The following is a 20,688-nucleotide window of genomic DNA, read 5'->3' as shown; positions in this document are numbered from 1 at the left end:
CCCCCCCCCCCCCCCCCCCAACTGCAAACCCCTCCTCCGTGGGAGTGTCTCTGGTGGCTTTCTGCTGCGTTTGCTGTGCACAGTGAAGGGTGCGCTACATCCAGCTTTTTTACAGCGTTCCGCGTGTATTTGTCACTGGCTCCCATGCTTCCAGTTGAGAATAATAACAACTCCACGGCTGATCATGCGGATGGGCTGTCGCAACGGACACGGAGGGGCTCAATTGTGGCAGCAGATTGGCTGCTGCAGGCACAGCTAACGTTATGCTTCATGCATATCGATGCATACGGATGCAATGCGATTTCCGTTTCCCCAACGACTTCTTCTTTGTTTTTTCCTCGCCTTTCTGTAATCTGGAGAGCACTGTCGCCACCTAAGGGTTCTGTAAAATAGGTTATACACATTCAATAGCTCCCATATTGTAAGAGGCGATGTAAGAGGCTTAGATCCACGTCCCACCGTCAAAAACGCAATTGACGAACATACTCGTCCTTGGCACTCTACGTTACTAAACCAATTGACGAACATACTCGTCCTTGGCACTCAATGAGTTAAGAAACCCTTATTTCTATGGCCAAGTTCAGTGTTCATGACATGACATGCCATCATCCACAGAAAGGAATTCTTCGGACGATCGCAGTTCGACTGACTCGCAGGAGATTTTTTGGAGATGATCATGGCACTATCTTGTATCCAGAGATAAGATAGTACCATGATGTCCCATATTATGGGACACAATAATTCATATTCACCAATACAAATGGTGTATCCCACTTGGTTGCAGGGCAACTTGCACAATTTTGCCAACTTGTGTAGAGGGCTCATTGTCTGACTGCAAAATGCCTAGGTTAACCACTTTTCAACTGTTCGATATATTCCATATAATTTGTGATCATATATGTTCAAAATGCTAAAGCCTAGGATTAAGTCCCCACTCACTGTATATGGTATGGGACTGGTAGAATGTATTATGGAATAAGATTTCTCCAATCCACATTTTTGTGTATGTCTTGTACACTAACGATTGTTGCAACAAGAGTTAGGTGCAACATTTTAACATCAACAAATGATTACTATTATGTTTGATGTATTAGTATAATTATTATAAATGAGACCAGTTCCAGGAAGATTGACAAGGGGGGGTTGTCCGCATACTTCTGACATTGATTTGTATCGTCAACCACTACTGTGCAATGTACAGTATTGCATTTCCTGTTCCTGCAGAGCACATGATGTGTTGTGAGGCTTTAATGTGAAACATTAAAGCAATATTTTTGTATCCCATGTTCTTCATGCACCTCCACAGAGTCATCCATTGCATTTAAGATGTACTGCGGCTTTGACAATGATACCATGTGTGGAATGAAACGCTGTTCAAAGAGTGGAGTGAGCGACTGGGAAAGAGTATCAAAGGCTGTTGGGGGTCCTAGCACTGACCACACCGGCCTACCTAGTGCCACTGAAAATGGTAAGATTTCTAAATGACTTTGATCCTATAATTCATACAGTTTTTTTCTCCAAGTAGTATTTTATGATTATTTATTCACTTCCTCATATCGCCATTTCCAGAAATTAGAACGTAACATACAACTGGGCAATCAGGGCCACCATTGTCAAAGCAGTAACGGCATCTCCCAAAGTAACACAAAAAAACGTTGGGTAGGGGTAAAAATAAGAAATGAGATTGGGTCATAGACTCAATGACACTAATTAAACCAGAAGAATAGTATGTGTATAAAAGTAGTTTCTTAGCGGAAAATAAGTTTTCGGCATTCTTCTGAGTGGATTTGGCGACACTGATTGGCTGAAGGAGTTGGCTATCAAGGCAAGTACTGCCGCCCACTGACATCAACGTGAGCGCGGCTGGAACTCCAGGCTGATGTAGCGCGAAACAGAATGTGAGATCATCAGGATGATTTTTTACCAGGCTACCAAAATGCTTAATTCCTCCAAGTTTCATAAAAAAAGTGTTTGAGATCTCACCGTCAGATAGACGGACACAGTCCAATCCGCCTCAATACAATAACACTAGTCTATGCTGTTGTATTTCAAGATGCAGGTTACTTCATGCATGCCAGCACAGCATCCGGTCAGGAGGGAGACTCCACCTGGCTGGAGACTAAGAGGATGAACCTCAGCAGGGAGTGTCACGTCCAGTGTCTCCAGTTCTACTACTTCCACAGCGGCAGCGAGTCAGACCAGCTCAACATCTGGATCAGAGAGTTCAACGACTCTAGAGGACAGCTACGCCTCATGGGACAGATCACTGGTAAGTATAGTGTTTTCTCTTTTATTGTGATTTATCATAGTTTGCATTCAGGTTGTATCTGATCTAGTGCACCATGTGTAAGTTGAGTAATTGAATGTAGTCATCACAATCAGCACATATTCTAATTGTTAAGATCCTCCCTCCAGGTCCACCAACATCTCATTGGCAGCTCCACCATGTTCCCCTGGATGCCGCCATGGACTTCCAGGTGGAGTTTGAGGTTCATAAAGGAGCAGGAAGCTCTTCAGGAGGCTTCTCCATCGATGACATCAACCTGTCTGAGACCGAGTGTCCACATCTGACCTTGCAGATTAATGACTTTGAGGAACGTCTAAGAAATAGTGCGTCTGGAACCAGTTTGTTCAGCCCACGCCAGTACTCTGCAAGCGGGTACGGCTACCAGGTGGAGATAGAGCTTTACAGAAGTTATTTTGGGATGTATGTGAGGCTGGTGTCTGGTGACTATGATGACCAGCTGGAGTGGCCTTGTCCATGGAGGCAAGCAACCTTTCTAATGCTGGATCAGAACCCCAACATCCAACTGCAGATGTCCAAACCAACGATCTTCACCACTGATCCAAGTGATAAACTCAGTGATGGTGAGTTTCATAAAAGTAGGATGAAATGCTGCAAAAATGCATGAAATCTTAAAGAAAGTCACCACTTAAACAGAAATTCTAACAGCCTACATATATATATATATATATATATATATATATATATATATATATATATATATATATATATATATATATATATATATGTATATGTATATGTATATATAAAATAAAGATAAAATTAAGATTTAAAATAAAATAAAATGTATTTACTTTTTTGTTGTATACCTTCTGTAAACAGGTAGCTATGTTTGGGATAACCCTCGTACCACTGGATCCGAATATGTCGATGAGAATAATGAGTCTTACTTTGTCGGCCTTTCGTTCGGAAGAAGGTACTTCGCAGGACTGCAGGAACTGAAGTCCAAAGACTACCTCAAGGGAGGGAGTCTAGTTGCACTCTTCAGCTTCCAAGGTAGGCAGACAAAAGATATCTTCACTGCCAGCTTTGATTCTATATGTCTGGTTCTGTTTGGGGTTTTTCCAACAATAAAAATGGATTTGTAACTGTTAAATGACTTGTACACCTGACTGGAAGCGTTACAGTCTGACATGATCTTACAGTAAGTTCCCTCTCCTCCTTAGATATCTCCAGTCTTGCTGAGGCCAGCGCTCTTCCATGTGCCAAACGGCCAACAATGAAGATTACACATTCTCCTACAGTGATGGATGTAGGGCCATGTGGCTCACGGTAGGACATTGAATGTTTTTGTTCTTATCGTGTGTATACATTTTTGAGCATGAAGATTAAATATACTATTCAAACGATGCTATGTCTTCTGCAGGCCCCTGACCACCATCCGCCCACCTCAAACAACAACAACAACACCTGCCCCAACCACCACAACAGCTGCTCCAACAACCACAACAGCTGCTCCAACCACCACAGCAACTGCTGCAACCACAACAGCTGCTCCAACAACCACAACAGCTGCTCCAACCACCACAGCAACTGATGCAACCACAACAGCTGCTCCAAGCACCACAACAGCTGCTCCAACAACCACAACAGCTGCTGCAACCACAACAGCTGCTCTAACCACAACAGCTGCTCCAAGCATCACAACAGCTGCTCCAACAACCACAACAGCTGCTCTAACCACCACAGCAACTGCTACAACCACCACAACAGCTGCCCCAACAACCACAACAGCTGCCCCAACCACCACAACAGCTGCCCCAACCACCACAACAGCTGCCCCAACAACTACAACAGCTGCACCAACAACCACAACAGCTGCTGCAACCACAACAGCTGCTGCAACCACAACAGCTGCTGCAACCACAACAGCTGCTCTAACCACAACAGCTGCTCCAAGCATCACAACAGCTGCTCCAACAACCACAACAGCTGCTCTAACCACCACAGCAACTGCTACAACCACCACAACAGCTGCCCCAACAACCACAACAGCTGCTGCAACCACAACAGCTGCCCCAACAACCACAACAACTGCTCTAACCACCACAGCAACTGCTACAACCACCACAACAGCTGCCCCAACAACCACAACAGCTGCTGCAACCACAACAGCTGCCCCAACAACCACAACAGCTGCTCTAACCACCACAACAGCTGCACCAACAACTACAACAGCTCCACCAACAACCACAACAGCTGCTGCAACCACCACAACAGCTGCCCCAACCACCACAACAGCTGCTCTAACCACCACAGCAACTGCTACAACCACCACAACAGCTGCCCCAACAACCACAACAGCTGCTGCAACCACAACAGCTGGCACAACAACCACAACAGCTGCTCTAACCACCACAACAGCTGCACCAACAACCACAACAGCTGCTGCAACCACAACAGCTGCCCCAACAACCACAACAGCTGCTCTGACCACAGCAACTGCTACAACCACCACAACAGCTGCCCCAACAACCACAACAGCTGCTCCAACAACCACAACAGCTGCTACAACCACCACAACAGCTGCCCCAACAACCACAACAGCTGCTCCAAGCATCACAACAGCTGCTCCAACAACCACAACAGCTGCACCAACAACAACAGCTGCTCTAACCACCACAACAGCTGCACCAACAACCACAACAGCTGCACCAACAACCACAACAGCTGCTCTAACCACCACAACAGCTGCTCCAACCACACCAGCTGCAACTACAGCTGCTACAACTACTTTCTCAGTCAGTTTCTCATCTGATGAGACATTTTCAACTGACCTGTCAGATTCATCATCTACAGCTTTTGCAACTCGAGCCACAAAGATAAAAACAGCGGTAAGTCTCCCACTTAAAATGAACCCTATGATATCAGACAGATCAGGGCATTTGCTCAAAGGATTGAAAATATATACAGTATTGCTGCTGCGCTATATTGTTTCACTGGCAAAAACTATTAACTAAGACATTTTCAATATATTCAACTTTCAGAATTACCAATTTGTTCCCAAGCCTAATTCTGCTTCTACCATTCTTGCTAGGCAGTCTTAAGGTCTTTGCGCACACAGTCCGGTTTTTTCGTATGCGTTTTTTAATCTGTCACCTGGAAACACAGACAGGTCAAACAGCTCACAAAAGCCTATTGAGTGATGCGAAAAACGCAGAAAATCGAACCTTTTCCGAAAACTTAAATGATGGATGAAAGTGACACAGTGACACAACATGAGGTCATATTTATTTTAAAACGTGCAACAATTTCGGGTGAAAAATACGGACTCGGTGTTCAAAATTTCCACTTGGTCTTTGCAATACGTCTTAATAGGGTATAGCTTGTTTTCTACAATGGTGGATCATACAGTGAAATACCCAGGTCTCTTCTGGGTTGACATCTGATTCCAGTTGCTGCGTTTCAAATAAATATAATCACCCCATCACTATGTGAGGATAGGATGCACTCTCAGTGCACTTCTGTTTTTGTAATTTTACAGTGGTATCAGGGGGACTAATAAAGACTAGAACGACCGCACCGCGGATATGGTTACATGCTGCCACTCCGACGTGCTGCCACTCCGACGTTCTGCCACTCCGAAATATCGGCACTCAGAAAGGGGGTCTATATTCCCCGTTTTTCACTAACCTCTCCCAGCCCCCACGCCAAACCTAACCTCCCCCCATGCCTAAACCTAACCTCCCCCAGACCCTAACCCAAAACCTAACCTCTCCCACCCCCACGCCTAAACCTAGTCAAGTCAAGTCAAGTCAAATTTTATTTATATAGCACCTTTCATACACAAAGGCAATTCAAGGTGCTTTACAAAAAAATAATCGAAAAAACAAGCAGCAAAGCAATGCACATATAAAAAACACATAAAAAACACAGCCGACAGTTTTAGTTAAAATATATACTCAAATTAACAAACATGAAACATTATTTCTGTTTTAAATAAGTTACAAGGCACTCTTCAGTATTATTATTACATGTACAGTCCATTTGTTGGAAATGTACAGGAAAAATCTTTTTAAAATTACAGGCCGAGAGAGGCAGTAGTTTAGTAGCAGTTAAAAGCAAGAGTAAACATAAAGGTCTTTAGCTTGGATTTAAAAATAGGCAGAGTAGGGGCAGATCTAATGTGTTCAGGGAGTTTGTTCCAGTTATGAGAGGCATAGTGGGAGAACGCGGCTTCACCATGTTTAGATTTGGTCCTTGGGACAATTAGTAGACCAGTGCCTGAAGATCTCAGGGATCTGGATGGTTCATAGTGTAGAAGCATTTCAGAGATGTAGTGTGGGCCTGACCCGTTGAGAGATTTGTAAACTATTAGCAGAATTTTAAAGTCTATTCTAAGATTTACTGGCAGCCAATGCAGGGATTTGAGAACTGGTGTAATGTGTTCAGCTTTCTTGGTTCTTGTTAGAACTCTAGCAGCCGCATTCTGAATGAGCTGAAGTTGTTTAACAGCTTTTTTGGGAAGACCATTGAAAAGACTGTTGCAGTAGTCTAGCCTGCTAGAAATGAAAGCATGAATTAGTTTTTCAAGATCTTGTTTGGACATATAGCCTCTAATCCTTGCTATATTTTTTAGATGATAGAAGGCAGATTTTCTTATAAGCTTGATGTGGGAGTTGAAATTTAGATCAGAGTCAATAATAATGCCAAGATTTTTTACCTGGTCCTTTGGCTTCAGAGATAGGGATTCGAGGTGAGCAGTAACTTTGAGCCTATCTTCTTTTTTGCCGAAGACAATTATCTCTGTTTTGTCTTTATTAAGTTGGAGAAAATTCTGGCACATCCAATCATTAATTTGCGCAAGGCACTGACACAGTGACTCTATGGGGGCATAGTCATCCGATGAGAGGGCTATGTAGAGTTGGGTGTCATCTGCATAGCTATGATAAGCTATTTTGTTTTTTTGCATAATTAGGCCCAGAGAGAGCATATAAAGGTTAAACAGGACAGGACCTAAAATTGATCCTTGGGGTACCCCACATGTCATTTTGGTTTGGTCAGATGTGTAGTTGCCAATGGAGACAAAGTAGTTCCTGTCTTGCAGATAAGATCTGAACCACTCTAGGACCGTGCCGGAAAGCCCGACCCAGTTTTCCAGTCTGTCCAATAGAATTTCGTGGTCAACCGTATCAAAGGCAGCGCTGAGGTCTAGTAACACTAAGATTGAGATTTTACCTGAATCAGTGTTCATTCGGATGTCATTTATAACTCTGATAAGCGCAGTTTCGGTGCTATGATGGGGTCGGAAGCCTGATTGGAAAGGATCTAAGAGGTCATTGGAGGATAGAAAGGTATTGAGTTGTTGGTAGACAGTTTTTTCGAGTATTTTGCTAATAAAGGGAAGATTTGATATTGGTCTGTAATTGCTGATTATAGAGGGGTCGAGGCTACGCTTCTTTAGCAAGGGCTTAACAACTGCAGTTTTTAGAGATTTTGGGAAAATGCCTGTAAGAAGAGAGGTATTAATTATCTTCAGTATGTCGGTCGCCAGGCAACTGTAGACATTTTTTAGAAAGCTTGTTGGCAGGGTGTCTAGGCAACACGATGAGGATTTAAGGCCTCGTATCGTTTCTTCTAGTTTCTTGTGGTCAATGACATTGAACTGAGTCATGTTAATTAAGCACCTATTCTGTGGGTGCGGCGGAGCCACATTTGTTCTTGATGTGGAAATAGTTAGTCTGATATTTACAATTTTATCCCTAAAGAAGGTCGCAAATTCATTGCATTTGACATTGGATAGAAGATCAGGGGCAATTTGTGGGGGGGGGTTTGTCAGCCTGTCAACAGTGGCAAAAAGAGTGCGAGCGTCATTTGTGTTTTTGCTGATAATGTCGGAGAAGAAGAATTTTCTGGAATTTTTTAGTTCCTGGTTGTAGGAGTGAAGACTATTTTTATAGATGTCATAATCGATGTGAAGTTTAGTTTTCCGCCATTTGCGCTCGGCTTTCCTACAATCTCTTTTTTTGTTATTTACAGAGGGAGCGTTTCTCCATGGTGCTTTTTTCTTACCGGAGATTAGTTTAGATCTAATGGGAGCTACAGCATCAATAGCCTTTAGGGTTTTAGAATTGAAGTTATCTAGGAGATCATTGACAGAGGCTGAGGAGAGGGAAGGGGCCAGCGAGAAAGCCTCCATGAACCGTGTGCTAGTACTCTCGTTGATGTAACGCTTTTTGATGGTTTTTGACCGAATAAGAGCGATAGGGGTGATCTTGAGTTCAAGAAAAATACAGAGATGGTCGGACAGAGCAACATCACTAGCTGAAAGAAACGATGACTCAAAGCCCTTGGTGATAAATAAATCTAGGGTATGGCCTCGATTGTGAGTGGGCCCAGAGACATGTTGTAACAGGTCAAAAGTGTCAAGGAGGTTATTCAATTCTTTGGCATTATTATCATTGGGGTTGTCAATATGAATATTAAAATCTCCTGCAATAGTTAAACAGTCATGTTCTATGGAGATTATAGAAAGGAGTTCTGAAAATTCATCAAAAAAACTACTAGAGTACTTAGGTGGTCTGTATATAATCAGTAGTAAAATAGAGGGAGAGCACTTCAGAACAGCGGCCAGATATTCAAATGATGAAAAGTCGCCAAACGATACCTGCTTGCATTGAAAAGCATCAGAGAAAATAATAGCTACTCCTCCCCCTTTCTTACCGACTCTGGGGGCGTCAATGTAGTTAAAGTTAGGTGGGGCTGACTCATTAAGAACATATTCCCTGTTGTTTAGATCAAGCCAGGTCTCTGTGAGGAACATGAGGTCCAGTTTATGACTCGTAATCAGATCGTTTATTAGAAGCGACTTGCTTACAAGTGACCTAATATTTAGCAGTGCAGCCTTGATAGCTGCACTGCTAGGTTGAATTTGTAAATGCTTTTCAGAGTGTCCCTGGAGAACAGATACTAGGCTTGGTCCTGGAACAGGACGTGCTGAGAGATAATCTTTGTTTGTTCTGTAGCTAATCAGGGTGGGGATAGTTAGACATCTGATCGTTTCATGATCCTCTGTGACCTTGTTTTTGGGGCAGAAAATGCTTTTTTCTTCAGTTTTCCCCTTTGGGGCGGGCAGGGAGATTGAGGGAAGGGTGAGCGGGTGGGAGGGGGAGGTGGTTTTGAGGGTGGGGGGTCGGAACAAGGAGGTCTTGGGGGTGGGGAGGAGCGAGGGGGTCTTTGGGGTGGGGAGGAGCAGGGGGTGCTGGAGCGAGGGGGTCTTTGGGATGGGGGGGGGCGAGGAGGGGGAGATGTTGAGGGTGGGGAGGAGCAGGGGGCGCTGGCTATTCTGGCGTGAGTCTGTTCAGCCAGTGTGTTCATGACAGATGGAGAGGGCTGATTAGCCAGTTCTTTTAGGCCAGGAGTCTGTTCGGCCAGTGTGTTCATGACAGATGGAGAGGGCTGATTAGCCAGTTCTTTTAAGCCAGGCGGAGGGGTGCACTGCAGGCTAGCTAGTCCAGCGTCAGCCCGCTCAAACAGTTTGTTGGAGGTGCGGAGCGGGCTAGCTAGACTAACATTAACCTCCTCAATTAGCTTGTTCATGCCAGCTGAGAATGGCAGTAGGTGGAGGGAGGGGGAAAGGGAGGAGGGCGATGAGAGGGAGGTGGAGGAGTGGAGGGGGGGGGAAAATGAGGTCTCCAAGGAAACAGCTGGGGGGGCGTCGCTCCCCGCCGGGTAAACACCTGGGGGGGCGTCGCTCTCCGCCGGGTCATCAGGCCGTTGAGCTGCGGTGGGGGGCGAGAAGAGGGAGGTGGGAGAGTGGAGGGGAGGGGGAAAGAGTGGGGAAGGGGGGGTGGAGGAGAAAGGGGGGGTGGAAGAGAGGAGGGGAGGGGAGAAGATGAAGTCGTCGTCGTTTGGTGGAGCGTTGACCAGTTGAGCCGTGGCGTCGACCTGTAGAGCCAGGACAGCGGCTGCCGGATGTGTGGCGTTGGTCAGTTGGGCCGGGGCGGCGGCAGGAGGTGGGGCGGCGACCTGTAGAGCCGGAGGTGTGGCGACTGCCGGAGGTGTGGCGTCATTGGTCAGTTGGGCAGGGTCGGCAGCTGGGCCGGAAGCTGCGTCGATCTGAGCATGGTCAGTGGCTGCAGGTGGAGCAGGGCTGGAGGAGAGCTCTGTGGCCGCTGCGTCAGGCTGTCTGTCTTGGAGAGGCTTTAGAGGGATCTTGACCTTGTAATAGTCCACCGTGTATAGTAGATTAGAACTCAGTAAAGCCTCGCCAGCACTATTGAGATAGCGCCCGTCCGTAGTGAAGAGGTGCTCACGCTGCCAGAACAAATTAAAATTCTCAATAAAGTTTACTTTATGTAGTGGGCAGGCGGTGGAAAGCCATGAGCTTAGGCCTAGTAGTCTGCTGAAGCGGTTCGTGCCCTGAGATGGTAAAGGACCACTGATAAAAGCCTCAATGTTTAGAGAGGCTAGCATATTCAGCAGATTGGTAAAATCAGATTTCAGTTTCTCTGATTCTTGCTTATAAATGACATTTTTTCCAATGTGCAGGATCACCCTAGTCACAGCTTTGTGAGATGTAAGTAGCTCTGTGATTTTTCCTGTTATGTCAGAGATTGCGTCTTGAGGGAAGCAGTATGTTTTGGAGTTTCTCCAACTCCTGATGTTTTTCACGGTGTAATCGCCTACTATCAGGGTTGTTATGGCTTGAGTGTCCTTGGGCCTTGAGACAGTGTTTCTTCCCTGAGGCCTTGTGCTAGCGCTAGCCTGATTTTCCTTCTCATGGAGCTGGGCAGCTATATCAGCTGGAGGTGATCGAAGCAGGCCAAAACGATTCTCAAGTTGCAATTCCATTAGCGGAGGAGGGGGGGCTGTTCCTCCTCTCGTGACAGTAGTCCATGACCGCTCGTTTTGGTGTTTGTGGTTAAGCAGTTGACGACCCTCATCTCTCGTGCGGAGAGCCCGTGTCAGGCCATTAGCTTGCCGAGCCGAGCACCGCAGGCTGGAATTTAGGGAGGGCCAGCCTGTTGCTGAGCTGATTTCTGGGTTTTGTGGAGTAGTTGTGGATTCGGAAATCACTAATCTCTTTGGGATATGTCTTTGTTTATGCTTCGGGCTCGCAGTTTGGTTAGCGATGTTAGCACGGGCTTTCTCCGGAGCTGGCAGGCTAGCCGCATCAGCTAGCTCTAGGTTGGTAGCCATAGCAGTTTGACTCGGTAGCAGTGAGTCAGCATCCCTGAGAGCTAATGACAATGTACTCACGTTGCTCGTGACATTCCGTGCAATTTGACTCGATGGCAGTGAGTTATTTGAGAGATGAAATATCGTTGTTTCCAGTACGGCAATCCTTTGAAGATGATCACAGCAGCTTATATGAGGCATATTGTCCGACAGTCTCTGGAGTGCTAGGCTATGCTAGGCTATACTTAGCCTGGGTGAGCTCCGAAAGTGCTGTTAGTGGTGATTCCATAAAAATAGGTTAACGATTCAAAATGAAAGATCGTTACTAGAAAGTGGCGTAGTAGTAAAATCAGGGGGATAAAAGAAAAAAGAAAGTTTCGTAGTTAAAAAGCAAAAAGCTGGCAGAGAAGCAGGAGCAAGCAGAGAGGCGACTGTTTCTCTATCGGCAGCAAGGAGGAAGCTTACCTAACCTAAGGTCGGCATTGCGGCTTCTAAGGTGAACGACCGCCAGTCCGAATAATGGAAGTTAACGTTCGGAGTGGCAGCATGTCGGAAAGGCAGAGGAACCCCGCGGATATATGCCTCTGCCAATGAGCAGTTGACATCCATGTCTGGCCAGACTTAGATGTTTGAGCCAAATGTGAAGAAATTCCGTGAAGGCAAAGGGCGTTCGTGAGGTCACAGTGACCTTGACCTTTGACTACCAATATGTAATCAGTTCATCCTTGAGTCCAAGTGGACGTTTGAGCCAAATTCGAAGAAGTTCCGTCACGGCATTCCTGAGATGTCGCATTAACGAGCTTGAAAATCAGTGACCTTGACCGTTGTCCACCAAAATCAAATCAGTTCATCCTTGAGTCCAAGTCGACGTTTGAGCCAAATTGGAAGGAATTCCGTCAAGGCGTTCATGAGATATTGTGTTAACAAACTTGGGAATGGCATTTGTGAGGTCCAGTGACCTTGAACTTTGACCTTTGACCACCAAAATCTAATCAGTTCATCCTTGAGTCCAAGTCGACGTTTGAGGCAAATTTGATTAAATTCCGTCAAGGCGTTCCTCAGATATGACGTTAACAAACATCGTATGGACCGACGTACGGACGGACAAACCGAATCCATAATGCCTCCGGCCTGGCTATCGCCGGCGGTGGCATAAAAATGGCTAATAAAGGAAATTCTGAAAAGAAGGAAATTGAATTGTGTAATTAAACGTTAAAATGAAATAGTGAAAATTCTCCAAATTCAAGAGACTAAGGAAAAGAAAACATTAAGAGTATGCTTACAACCTGCTTTTATTCCTGCAGCTTGAGACCCTTTACAAAGCAGTGTACCCCTCCTCCTTCAGCCTTCCCCTCCTGGAAGTTTACTGTGGTAGTCAATAAAGGACTAATTAAGAAAATTATGCAAAGAAGGAAATTGAATAATGTAATTGAACAATGTGAAAATGTAGTAAAACTACTTGAAATTAAAACGACTACGGTAAAAACACAAAAGATATAGCAAACATAATGCTTACAACCTGCTTTTATTCCTGCAGCTTGAATCTCTTTACCAAGCAGCATACTCCTCCTTCAGCTCCTTGACAGTGGTGTCATTCAGGTAATTTGTTTATCTTCAGCTTTGCAAGAATGAAAGAATAAACACCAGAAAGTCATGATGATTGAAACAATTTGTTTTTCTGCATTTCCAATTGCAGTAGTGGATCGATCGTCAACAACATCAAAGTTAGTTTTGCGGACTCATCTGTTCCTACATCCACCCAGATTGGAAATGTGTTGATCAATGGAGCGTCAAGCATTACAACCTTCGACATTGACACCACCACGTGTTATGTGGGTGGCACGCTCATAACTACAACAGCTGCTCCAACCACCACAACAGCTGCTCTAACCACCACAACAGCTGCTTCAACAACCACAACAGCTGCTCCAACCACCACAGCAGCTGCTCTAACCACCACAACAGCTGCTCCAACCACCACAACAGCTGCTCTAACCACCACAACAGCTGCTTCAACAACCACAACAGCTGCTCCAACCACCACAACAGCTGCTCTAACCACCACAACAGCTGCTTCAACAACCACAACAGCTGCTCCAACCACCACAGCAGCTGCTACAACCACCACAACAGCTGCCCCAACAACCACAACAGCTGCTGCAACCACAACAACAGCTGCTCTAACCACCACAACAGCTGCTCCAACCACAACAACAGCTGCTCTAACAACCACAACAGCTGCTCTAACAACCACAACAGCTGCTCTAACCACCACAACAGCTGCTCTAACAACCACACCAGCTGCACCAACAACCACAACAGCTGCTCCAACCACACCAGCTGCAACTACAGCTGCTACAACTACTTTCTCAGTCAGTTTCTCATCTGATGAGACATTTTCAACTGACCTGTCAGATTCATCATCTACAGCTTTTGCAACTCGAGCCACAAAGATAAAAACAGCGGTAAGTCTCCCACTTAAAATGAACCCTGTGGTATCAGACAGATCAGGGCATTTGCTCAAAGGATTGAAAATATAGATTGCTGCATCCTTATAATGATCTTTTTGTACACAAGTCTTAACATCTAATAGCTAATATTCTACAATAAGCCTTCCCTTAATTTAATTCATATGTACTCATCTTCCAACATCCAACAATCATTTTTGTCAGTGTCAAAATACATTTACTTGTGATTTTGGTCTTACATCTACACCAATATAAATGGAGTGGGAATCCAAGAAATGTACACTATGTGACAATATAACATTTTAAATCAATTTTCAATCTACTTTGCAATAGCATTCATAGCATTCACCCTTTATTCACTTTGGGCTATATTGTTTCACTGACAAAAACTATTAACTAAGACATTTTCAATATATTCAAGTTTCAGAATTACCAATTTGTTCCCAAGCCTAATTCTGCTTCTACCATTCTTGCTAGGTAGTCTTAAGGTCTTTGCACACAGAGTCAGTTTTTTTCATATGCGTTTTTTGATGTCACCTGGAAACACAGACGGGTCAAACAGTCTACGTTTGCGGCAAATTTTATGAAATTTATGAAACATCGGACGGACGGACGCCTGGCTATCATTGGCGGAGGCATAAAAATGGCTAATAAAGGAAATGTAATTAAAAAGAAGGAAATTGAATTGTTTAAACGTTAAAATGAAATCGTGAAAACTCAAAATTCAAGAGACCAAGGAAAAGAAAACCCTATCGTTGTACGGCGCTATCGTTTGTGCCCCTCTTACGCCTTCCCTGCGTCTTAAGCTATCGTTTGTCTCCACCATCCAGTTTTGCGCTGGAATCTAAGCGCAGACACAAGTGTAGACAGGGTAGGCAAGTGTCATTTTGTGCTCTGGCGAAGATACCACTGGCATGTTCCGAGCGCAAACACAGGTTTGGGCGTTCCCCGTGCCAAAATAGGCATTTCAGCGCAATGTGTTAGAAAAAAGGGCCTTTGGTGCTCTCAATTTTAACGCCACCTAAAAGCAGGTCTTAGTGCAAAAAACCCCACTGACCTGGGGTCCACCCGCTATGCCGACCACCCGCAGTGCCGACAGCCCGCAATGCGGACGTTAGGTTTAGGCGTGGCGGGTGGGAGAGTTTAGGTTTAGGGTTAGGGTCTGGGGGAGGTTAGGTTTAGGCGTGAGAGGTTAAGTTTAGGCGTGGGGGTGGGAGAGGTTAGGGTTAGGGTCTGGGGGAGGTTAGGTTTAGGCATGGGGGGTGGGGTGGCAGAGGTTAGGTTTAGGGTTAGGGTCTGGAGGAGATTAGGTTTAGGCATGGGGGGTGGGGTGAGAGAGGTTAGGTTTAGGCGTGGAGGTTGAGAGAGGTTAGCTCCAGCCGGTCCACCGACAAGCTGCATGCCGCCTCGCTCAGCTGGTTCTGCTTGTGGGCTATCGGCATTGCGGGCTGTCGGCACCGTGGGCTGTCAGCACATAGACGGGGCACCACTACGCCAGGCATACGCCTGAGCGCACACAGTATTCTCCGTGCAGTGCAGGAAATCCTCGCTTGGATACATTACGTCTAAATAAAGGTTAAAAAAAAAAAAATCTGCGCGGCAGCCCTTTGGTGTGTTTCAAATGGATCGTTCCATCAGCATCAATTTTCGTTTCGTTTCTAATGGTTTATCTTAAACCGAACTGGTTCATCCTCCAATTCTCTCCCCCTCTCTTGCTCCCGTCTCTCTCTCACACTCTGCTTACGGCACTCGGCAAGAGAGAAGCTGCTGTCACAGACGTGACTAGAACTTTTAAAGGTGCGTTCACACCAAAATATTTATTTTCCGCTCTGTCGCTTGATTCAACCCTTTGGAATCGCTCTGTCGCTCTGTTTAAATCGCTCATCAACAGGCACATGAATTGACGGACATGTGGGGGCTGTAACGTTACGCAATGTCATGATATTTGTCCACTACGAGCCACCGTCATTGTTTACAAGCTAAAGCCTATCAGCGTGCTCCTAATGCGAGCTCCATACCGGTAGGACAGACTTCACTTCATGTCAGCTGTCAGCCTGTCAATGCGGTTTGTTGCCACACAATAAACCAGCGGTTTGTTCCAAGCCAGTGTGATCCTTGACTCACTCTCACACGGCAGCCAATCAGCATTGAACAGTGAGCGACTAATGCCAGCGTATCTTCGCTCGAGTTGGGATATTTCATCTCGAGCGACGAGCGTATTTTCTCCCTATCGCTCTGTCTCTGTCGCTCGGACGCCCAGTGATTTTTCTCCCAGGCGAATCTACGCTCAATCGCTCGTTTGCATTGACTTTGTATGTAAACTCGACGCCAGCGAAAAACTTTAATAGGTCGGTGTGAACGCAGCTTAAGGGGAGTGGACTGGACATGAGCGCACACGTGTGAATAGGCTACTGTTTTGGGCATAAACACGGCTATATGGAGGTTTGCGCGAGATGACGCGAAGCGCAGCGGGCCGACACGCCCACAATTAGGGCTTTGCGCGGCGCTATTCCAGCGCAAAACGGGCGCTAATGCAAAATTACCACGTTTGCGACGATAGAGCCCTAAGAGTATGCTTACAACCTGCTTTTATTCCTTTTATTCCTAAACGTTAAAATGAAATAGTGAAAATTCTCCAAATTCAAGAGACTAAAGAAAAGAAAACATTAAGAGTATTGTTGGAAGATCTTTCCTGCTTCTGCTCCCAGACCGTAGTCGAGAAGCACAGGGGAGGGTTTCCCCCTCCAGGGCCGAAGTAGTTTACTCTTTAGCTTCGGGACCAACCACCCACAATACACAGCAGCGGGAGACACAGCAGCACACCGGGACACACCTTTAGCCTTGAGATGATGTTGCCTTTATTTCCGACCACTTCTTCCGTACAGTACAGTATTATTGTTATGCTACGTGCTAACTTTGGTACTACGTTAGACTTCTTGTTCATTCATCACAGCCTCTTCCTTGACTTCTCAACGTTGACTGACGCACGCACACTCGCTCTCTCTCGCTCACCACTCGCTACGTAAAATCACTAGCACCTCCCATTACGCACGTAGTTACCCTGATTCCATAACTATGCTTACAACCTGCTTTTATTCCTGCAGCTTGAGACCCTTTACAAAGCGGCATACCCCTCCTCCTTCAGCCTTCCCCTCCTGGAAGTTTACTGTGGTAGTCAATAAAGGACTAATTAAGAAAATTATGCAAAGAAGGAAATTGAACAATGTAATTGAACAATGTGAAAATGTAGTAAAACTACTTGAAATTAAAAAGACTACGGTAAAAACAAAAAAGATATAGCCAACATAATGCTTACAACCTGCTTTTATTCCTGCAGCTTGAATCTCTTTACCAAGCAGCATACTCCTCCTTCAGCTCCTTGACAGTGGTGTCATTCAGGTAATTTGTTTATGTTCAGCTTTGCAAGGATGAAAGAATAAACGCCAGAAAGTCATGATGATTGAAACAATTTGTTTTTCTGCATTTCCAATTGCAGTAGTGGATCGATCGTCAACAACATCAAAGTTAGTTTTGCGGACTCATCTGTTCCTACATCTACCCAGATTGGAAATGTGTTGATCAATGGAGCGTCAAGCATTACAACCTTCGACATTGACACCACCACTGTTGATGTGGGTGGCACGCTCACAACTACTACAGCTGCTCCTACTACAGCTGCTGCTAAAACTACAGCTGCTAAGACTACAGCTGCTAAGACTACAGCTGCTGCTACTACAGCTGCTCCTACTACAGCTGCTCCAACTACAGCTGCTGCACCAGTTGCACTTCTCCTCTCAGAGCTGGCACATCCATTCACAAAAGAACTCATGAACACCAATAGCACACAATTCAAAGAGCTTTCAGTCACAGTTGTTGCCATGGTAAGAATAATTTCATCGTTTTGTTGATGTTGTCTTGTTAAGCAAATCATTACACTGTTCATTGCAACTGATAAACAAAGCATTCTAATGCAGATTTCACATGCATTGAAATTCATTCCATCCCATTTGATATTCATTTGGAGAATATTGTATTTGAAATGCACTCAATAATTATGTCTGATTTCCCCCCCGTTTTTCTTCTTGCAGTATCATATAATCTTCAGTGAGAAATTTGGTGTTCTCTTCATCCGCACCTATGTTATAGCATTTAGGTAAACTACAAATTCTACTTCCTTTTAAAGCCTCTCTCATGTATGTTTCTATGTGGATAATGATGTTATCTATATCTGTGTGATGCCTATAAGTTACATATTTAAATAAGTCATCAATATAATTTATAATTTTCATAGATTTTGACTCTTGACTTTATGATTTTGGCATTTGTGATGCAGCCGTGGTGGAGCCAGAGCACAATCCCGTGGTGGAGCCAGAGCACAATCTAACAGAGCACAATCTAATAACACGCAAGCAGAAATGGGGATTGAGTTCAGCAGGACTGCTCCAGCTTCATCTATCCCAGCGGCTGATACCATTGTGGCGGCTGTGACAGAAGCTGTGAATAACCCCAACAACACCTTCAACGTCACTATTAATACCAACTCTCTCCAAATATCAGGTAAGTTAACAGTTAACACATAAGTCTAAATTCCACTCTACTCATTATTTGAAACATCATTTTAATTTGCCTGAATTGAAGAGTTGGGAGCAAAATTATGCTTGTAAATGTGAAACAGACATAGCTTAGTGACAAGTGCAATTTGTGGCAGGATTGACTATTCTAGATATCTGTCACTCAATGAAAATGCTTGTCAGTCACTAACTGGTAATTTGCTTAAATTCAGTTTGGTCTTTATATAATCCCATAGGGCAATTTGGTTTGCAGCTAAAACACCACCGCCACACATAAAAACACAGTAACCATGTGACAATAAAGACATTAATAAAACATCACTCAAACACAATGGGAGTGAAAAGTGAGTGAATCATTTCTCAAGAACAGCCATTTTGTAGATCGGCATGGGACTAGCTTGTGACCATGGTTCAATCAGGAGAGGCCAGTTGGTAGGATTAGACAAACTTTATTTAGCAATCGGCGTGCATGGCAAATGCTTTGGCGCTTGACTCCATTGGCCAGTGGCGCTGCTCTTGAGGCAGAGGAGGGCGCCTGCATGGGCTAGGAGATCCCCCCCCGTGGGGGATCGGGAGTCAAGACTCGTTGGTGGTGGACTGGGGAGGTGGGTGGGGCAAAACAACGCTTCGGAGGCCGGCTTCAAGGGAGATGGACTGCCGTGGGCTGCTGCTGCTATGATCGGCCAGAGAGAGAGAGGTGACGTAGAACCCTTGCTATATATATGAGGATTAACTGACGTCATGTTTGACGTCATAGCAGACGTCATACTAGGATTTTTGACCACGTTGAGATCGGATTACGCGTGAGTGGCCTTCTGCTTGAACTATGGTCTGGAGACCTCACTTCAATCAGGAGAGGCCAGTTGGTAGGATTAGACAAACTTTATTTAGCAATCGGCGTGCATGGCAAATGCTTTGGCGCTTGACTCCATTGGCCAGTGGCGCTGCTCTTGAGGCAGAGGAGGGCGCCTGCATGGGCTAGGAGATCCCCCAAAAGGAAGATCTGATTACCGGAGGTTAATTGAGATCTGCAGGCGCCAGTAGTTGATTGCACTATTCCGGCCTTCGACCTTTTTAGCGACTTACAGCTATTTGCGGCTGGCGCTCCCAACTCGGTCGGGCACCTCGCGATAGCGCTTCCCAGCTTGGCCTACCTGGCCGCCTTGGCGCTTCGCGATCGTACTTTCCGGCCTTCGACCTTTTTAGCGACTTACAGCTATTTGCGGCTGGCGCTCCCAACTTGGTCGGGCCTTCGATCTTGCTTTTCCTGCCTTCGACCTTTTTAGCGACTTACAGCTATTTGCGGCTGGCGCTCCCAACTCGGTCGGGCACCTCGCGATAGCGCTTCCCAGCTTAGCCTACCTGGCCGCCTTGGCGCTTCACGATTGTACTTTTCCTGCCTTCGACCTTTTTAGCGACTTACAGCTATTTGCGGCTGGCGCTCCCAACTCGGTCGGGCACCTCGCGATAGCGCTTCCCAGCTTAGCCTACCTGGCCGCCTTGGCGCTTCACGATTGTACTTTTCCTGCCTTCGACCTTTTTAGCGACTTACAGCTATTTGCGGCTGGCGCTCCCAACTCGGTCGGGCACCTCGCGATAGCGCTTCCCAGCTTAGCCTACCTGGCCGCCTTGGCGCTTCGCGATTGTACTTTTCCGGCCTTCGACCTTTTTAGCGACTTACAGCTATTTGCGGCCGGCGCTCCCAACTCGGTCGGGCCTTCGATCTTGGTACATTAGAATTTAGCTTGGCGCTTCCCGGCTTGGCCTACTTGGCTGCCTTGGCGCGACTACCCTGACTTTCTGCTCTCTCTTTCTCTTTCCCCCCCCAAAAATGAGCCGGGGAGTTTACTGCGCCTTGCTGGCGCCGCGCTTTCGGGGAGCCACCACCAACGAGACATTTTCTTCATCGGCACGGAAGTCCGGGACATTGTTTGTTGCCATGCTCACCGATTTAAGGGAGGAGGGTTCTTTGGGCCGCCAGTATGGCCGCCTGCTCCGGGCGGATGTAGCTGGAGAATGCCGATGACGACCAGCGGCCCATTTGCTGGAGGGAGGCGGAGGACACTCCTTGCTCGGCGGCCGAGGTGGCCGCTCCGATCCTGAAGGAGTGGCTGGAGTAGTTCTTTGTCGGGAGGTTGCATTGCTGGAGCGTTTGCTTGAGGTGCAGGGTGAACCAGGATCTTGTCATGTGGTGACAAGGTGCGATGAGGAACAGGGGGCCGAG

The 20,688-nt window shown here is 45.9% G+C and overlaps 2 protein-coding genes across 2 annotated transcripts in view; one reads left to right on the top strand and one right to left on the bottom strand.

Annotated features, from left to right (window-relative positions):
* Positions 1 to 20,688, bottom strand: part of LOC310798829 (uncharacterized protein) — a 153,412-nt gene that overhangs the window by 41,084 nt on the left and 91,640 nt on the right. The window lies entirely within an intron of this gene.
* Positions 1 to 20,688, top strand: part of LOC310798866 (uncharacterized protein) — a 38,507-nt gene that overhangs the window by 5,662 nt on the left and 12,157 nt on the right. The window contains exons 9-20 of the mRNA XM_083661429.1: positions 1,307 to 1,468; positions 2,054 to 2,269; positions 2,416 to 2,868; positions 3,128 to 3,301; positions 3,472 to 3,577; positions 3,672 to 5,139; positions 12,963 to 13,024; positions 13,122 to 13,890; positions 17,231 to 17,292; positions 17,390 to 17,774; positions 17,982 to 18,046; positions 18,227 to 18,450. Of these exons, the coding sequence (XP_083517555.1) occupies positions 1,307 to 1,468; positions 2,054 to 2,269; positions 2,416 to 2,868; positions 3,128 to 3,301; positions 3,472 to 3,577; positions 3,672 to 5,139; positions 12,963 to 13,024; positions 13,122 to 13,890; positions 17,231 to 17,292; positions 17,390 to 17,774; positions 17,982 to 18,046; positions 18,227 to 18,450 (4,146 nt within the window). The remainder of the gene's footprint in view (positions 1 to 1,306; positions 1,469 to 2,053; positions 2,270 to 2,415; positions 2,869 to 3,127; positions 3,302 to 3,471; positions 3,578 to 3,671; positions 5,140 to 12,962; positions 13,025 to 13,121; positions 13,891 to 17,230; positions 17,293 to 17,389; positions 17,775 to 17,981; positions 18,047 to 18,226; positions 18,451 to 20,688) is intronic.

This window comes from Poromitra crassiceps, assembly GCF_964638095.1.
Source record: "Poromitra crassiceps genome assembly, chromosome: 26".
NCBI classification, from domain to species: domain Eukaryota; kingdom Metazoa; phylum Chordata; class Actinopteri; order Beryciformes; family Melamphaidae; genus Poromitra; species Poromitra crassiceps.
The sequence above is the reverse complement of the archived record's forward strand: the minus strand, read 5'-3'. Positions and strand labels throughout refer to the sequence as shown.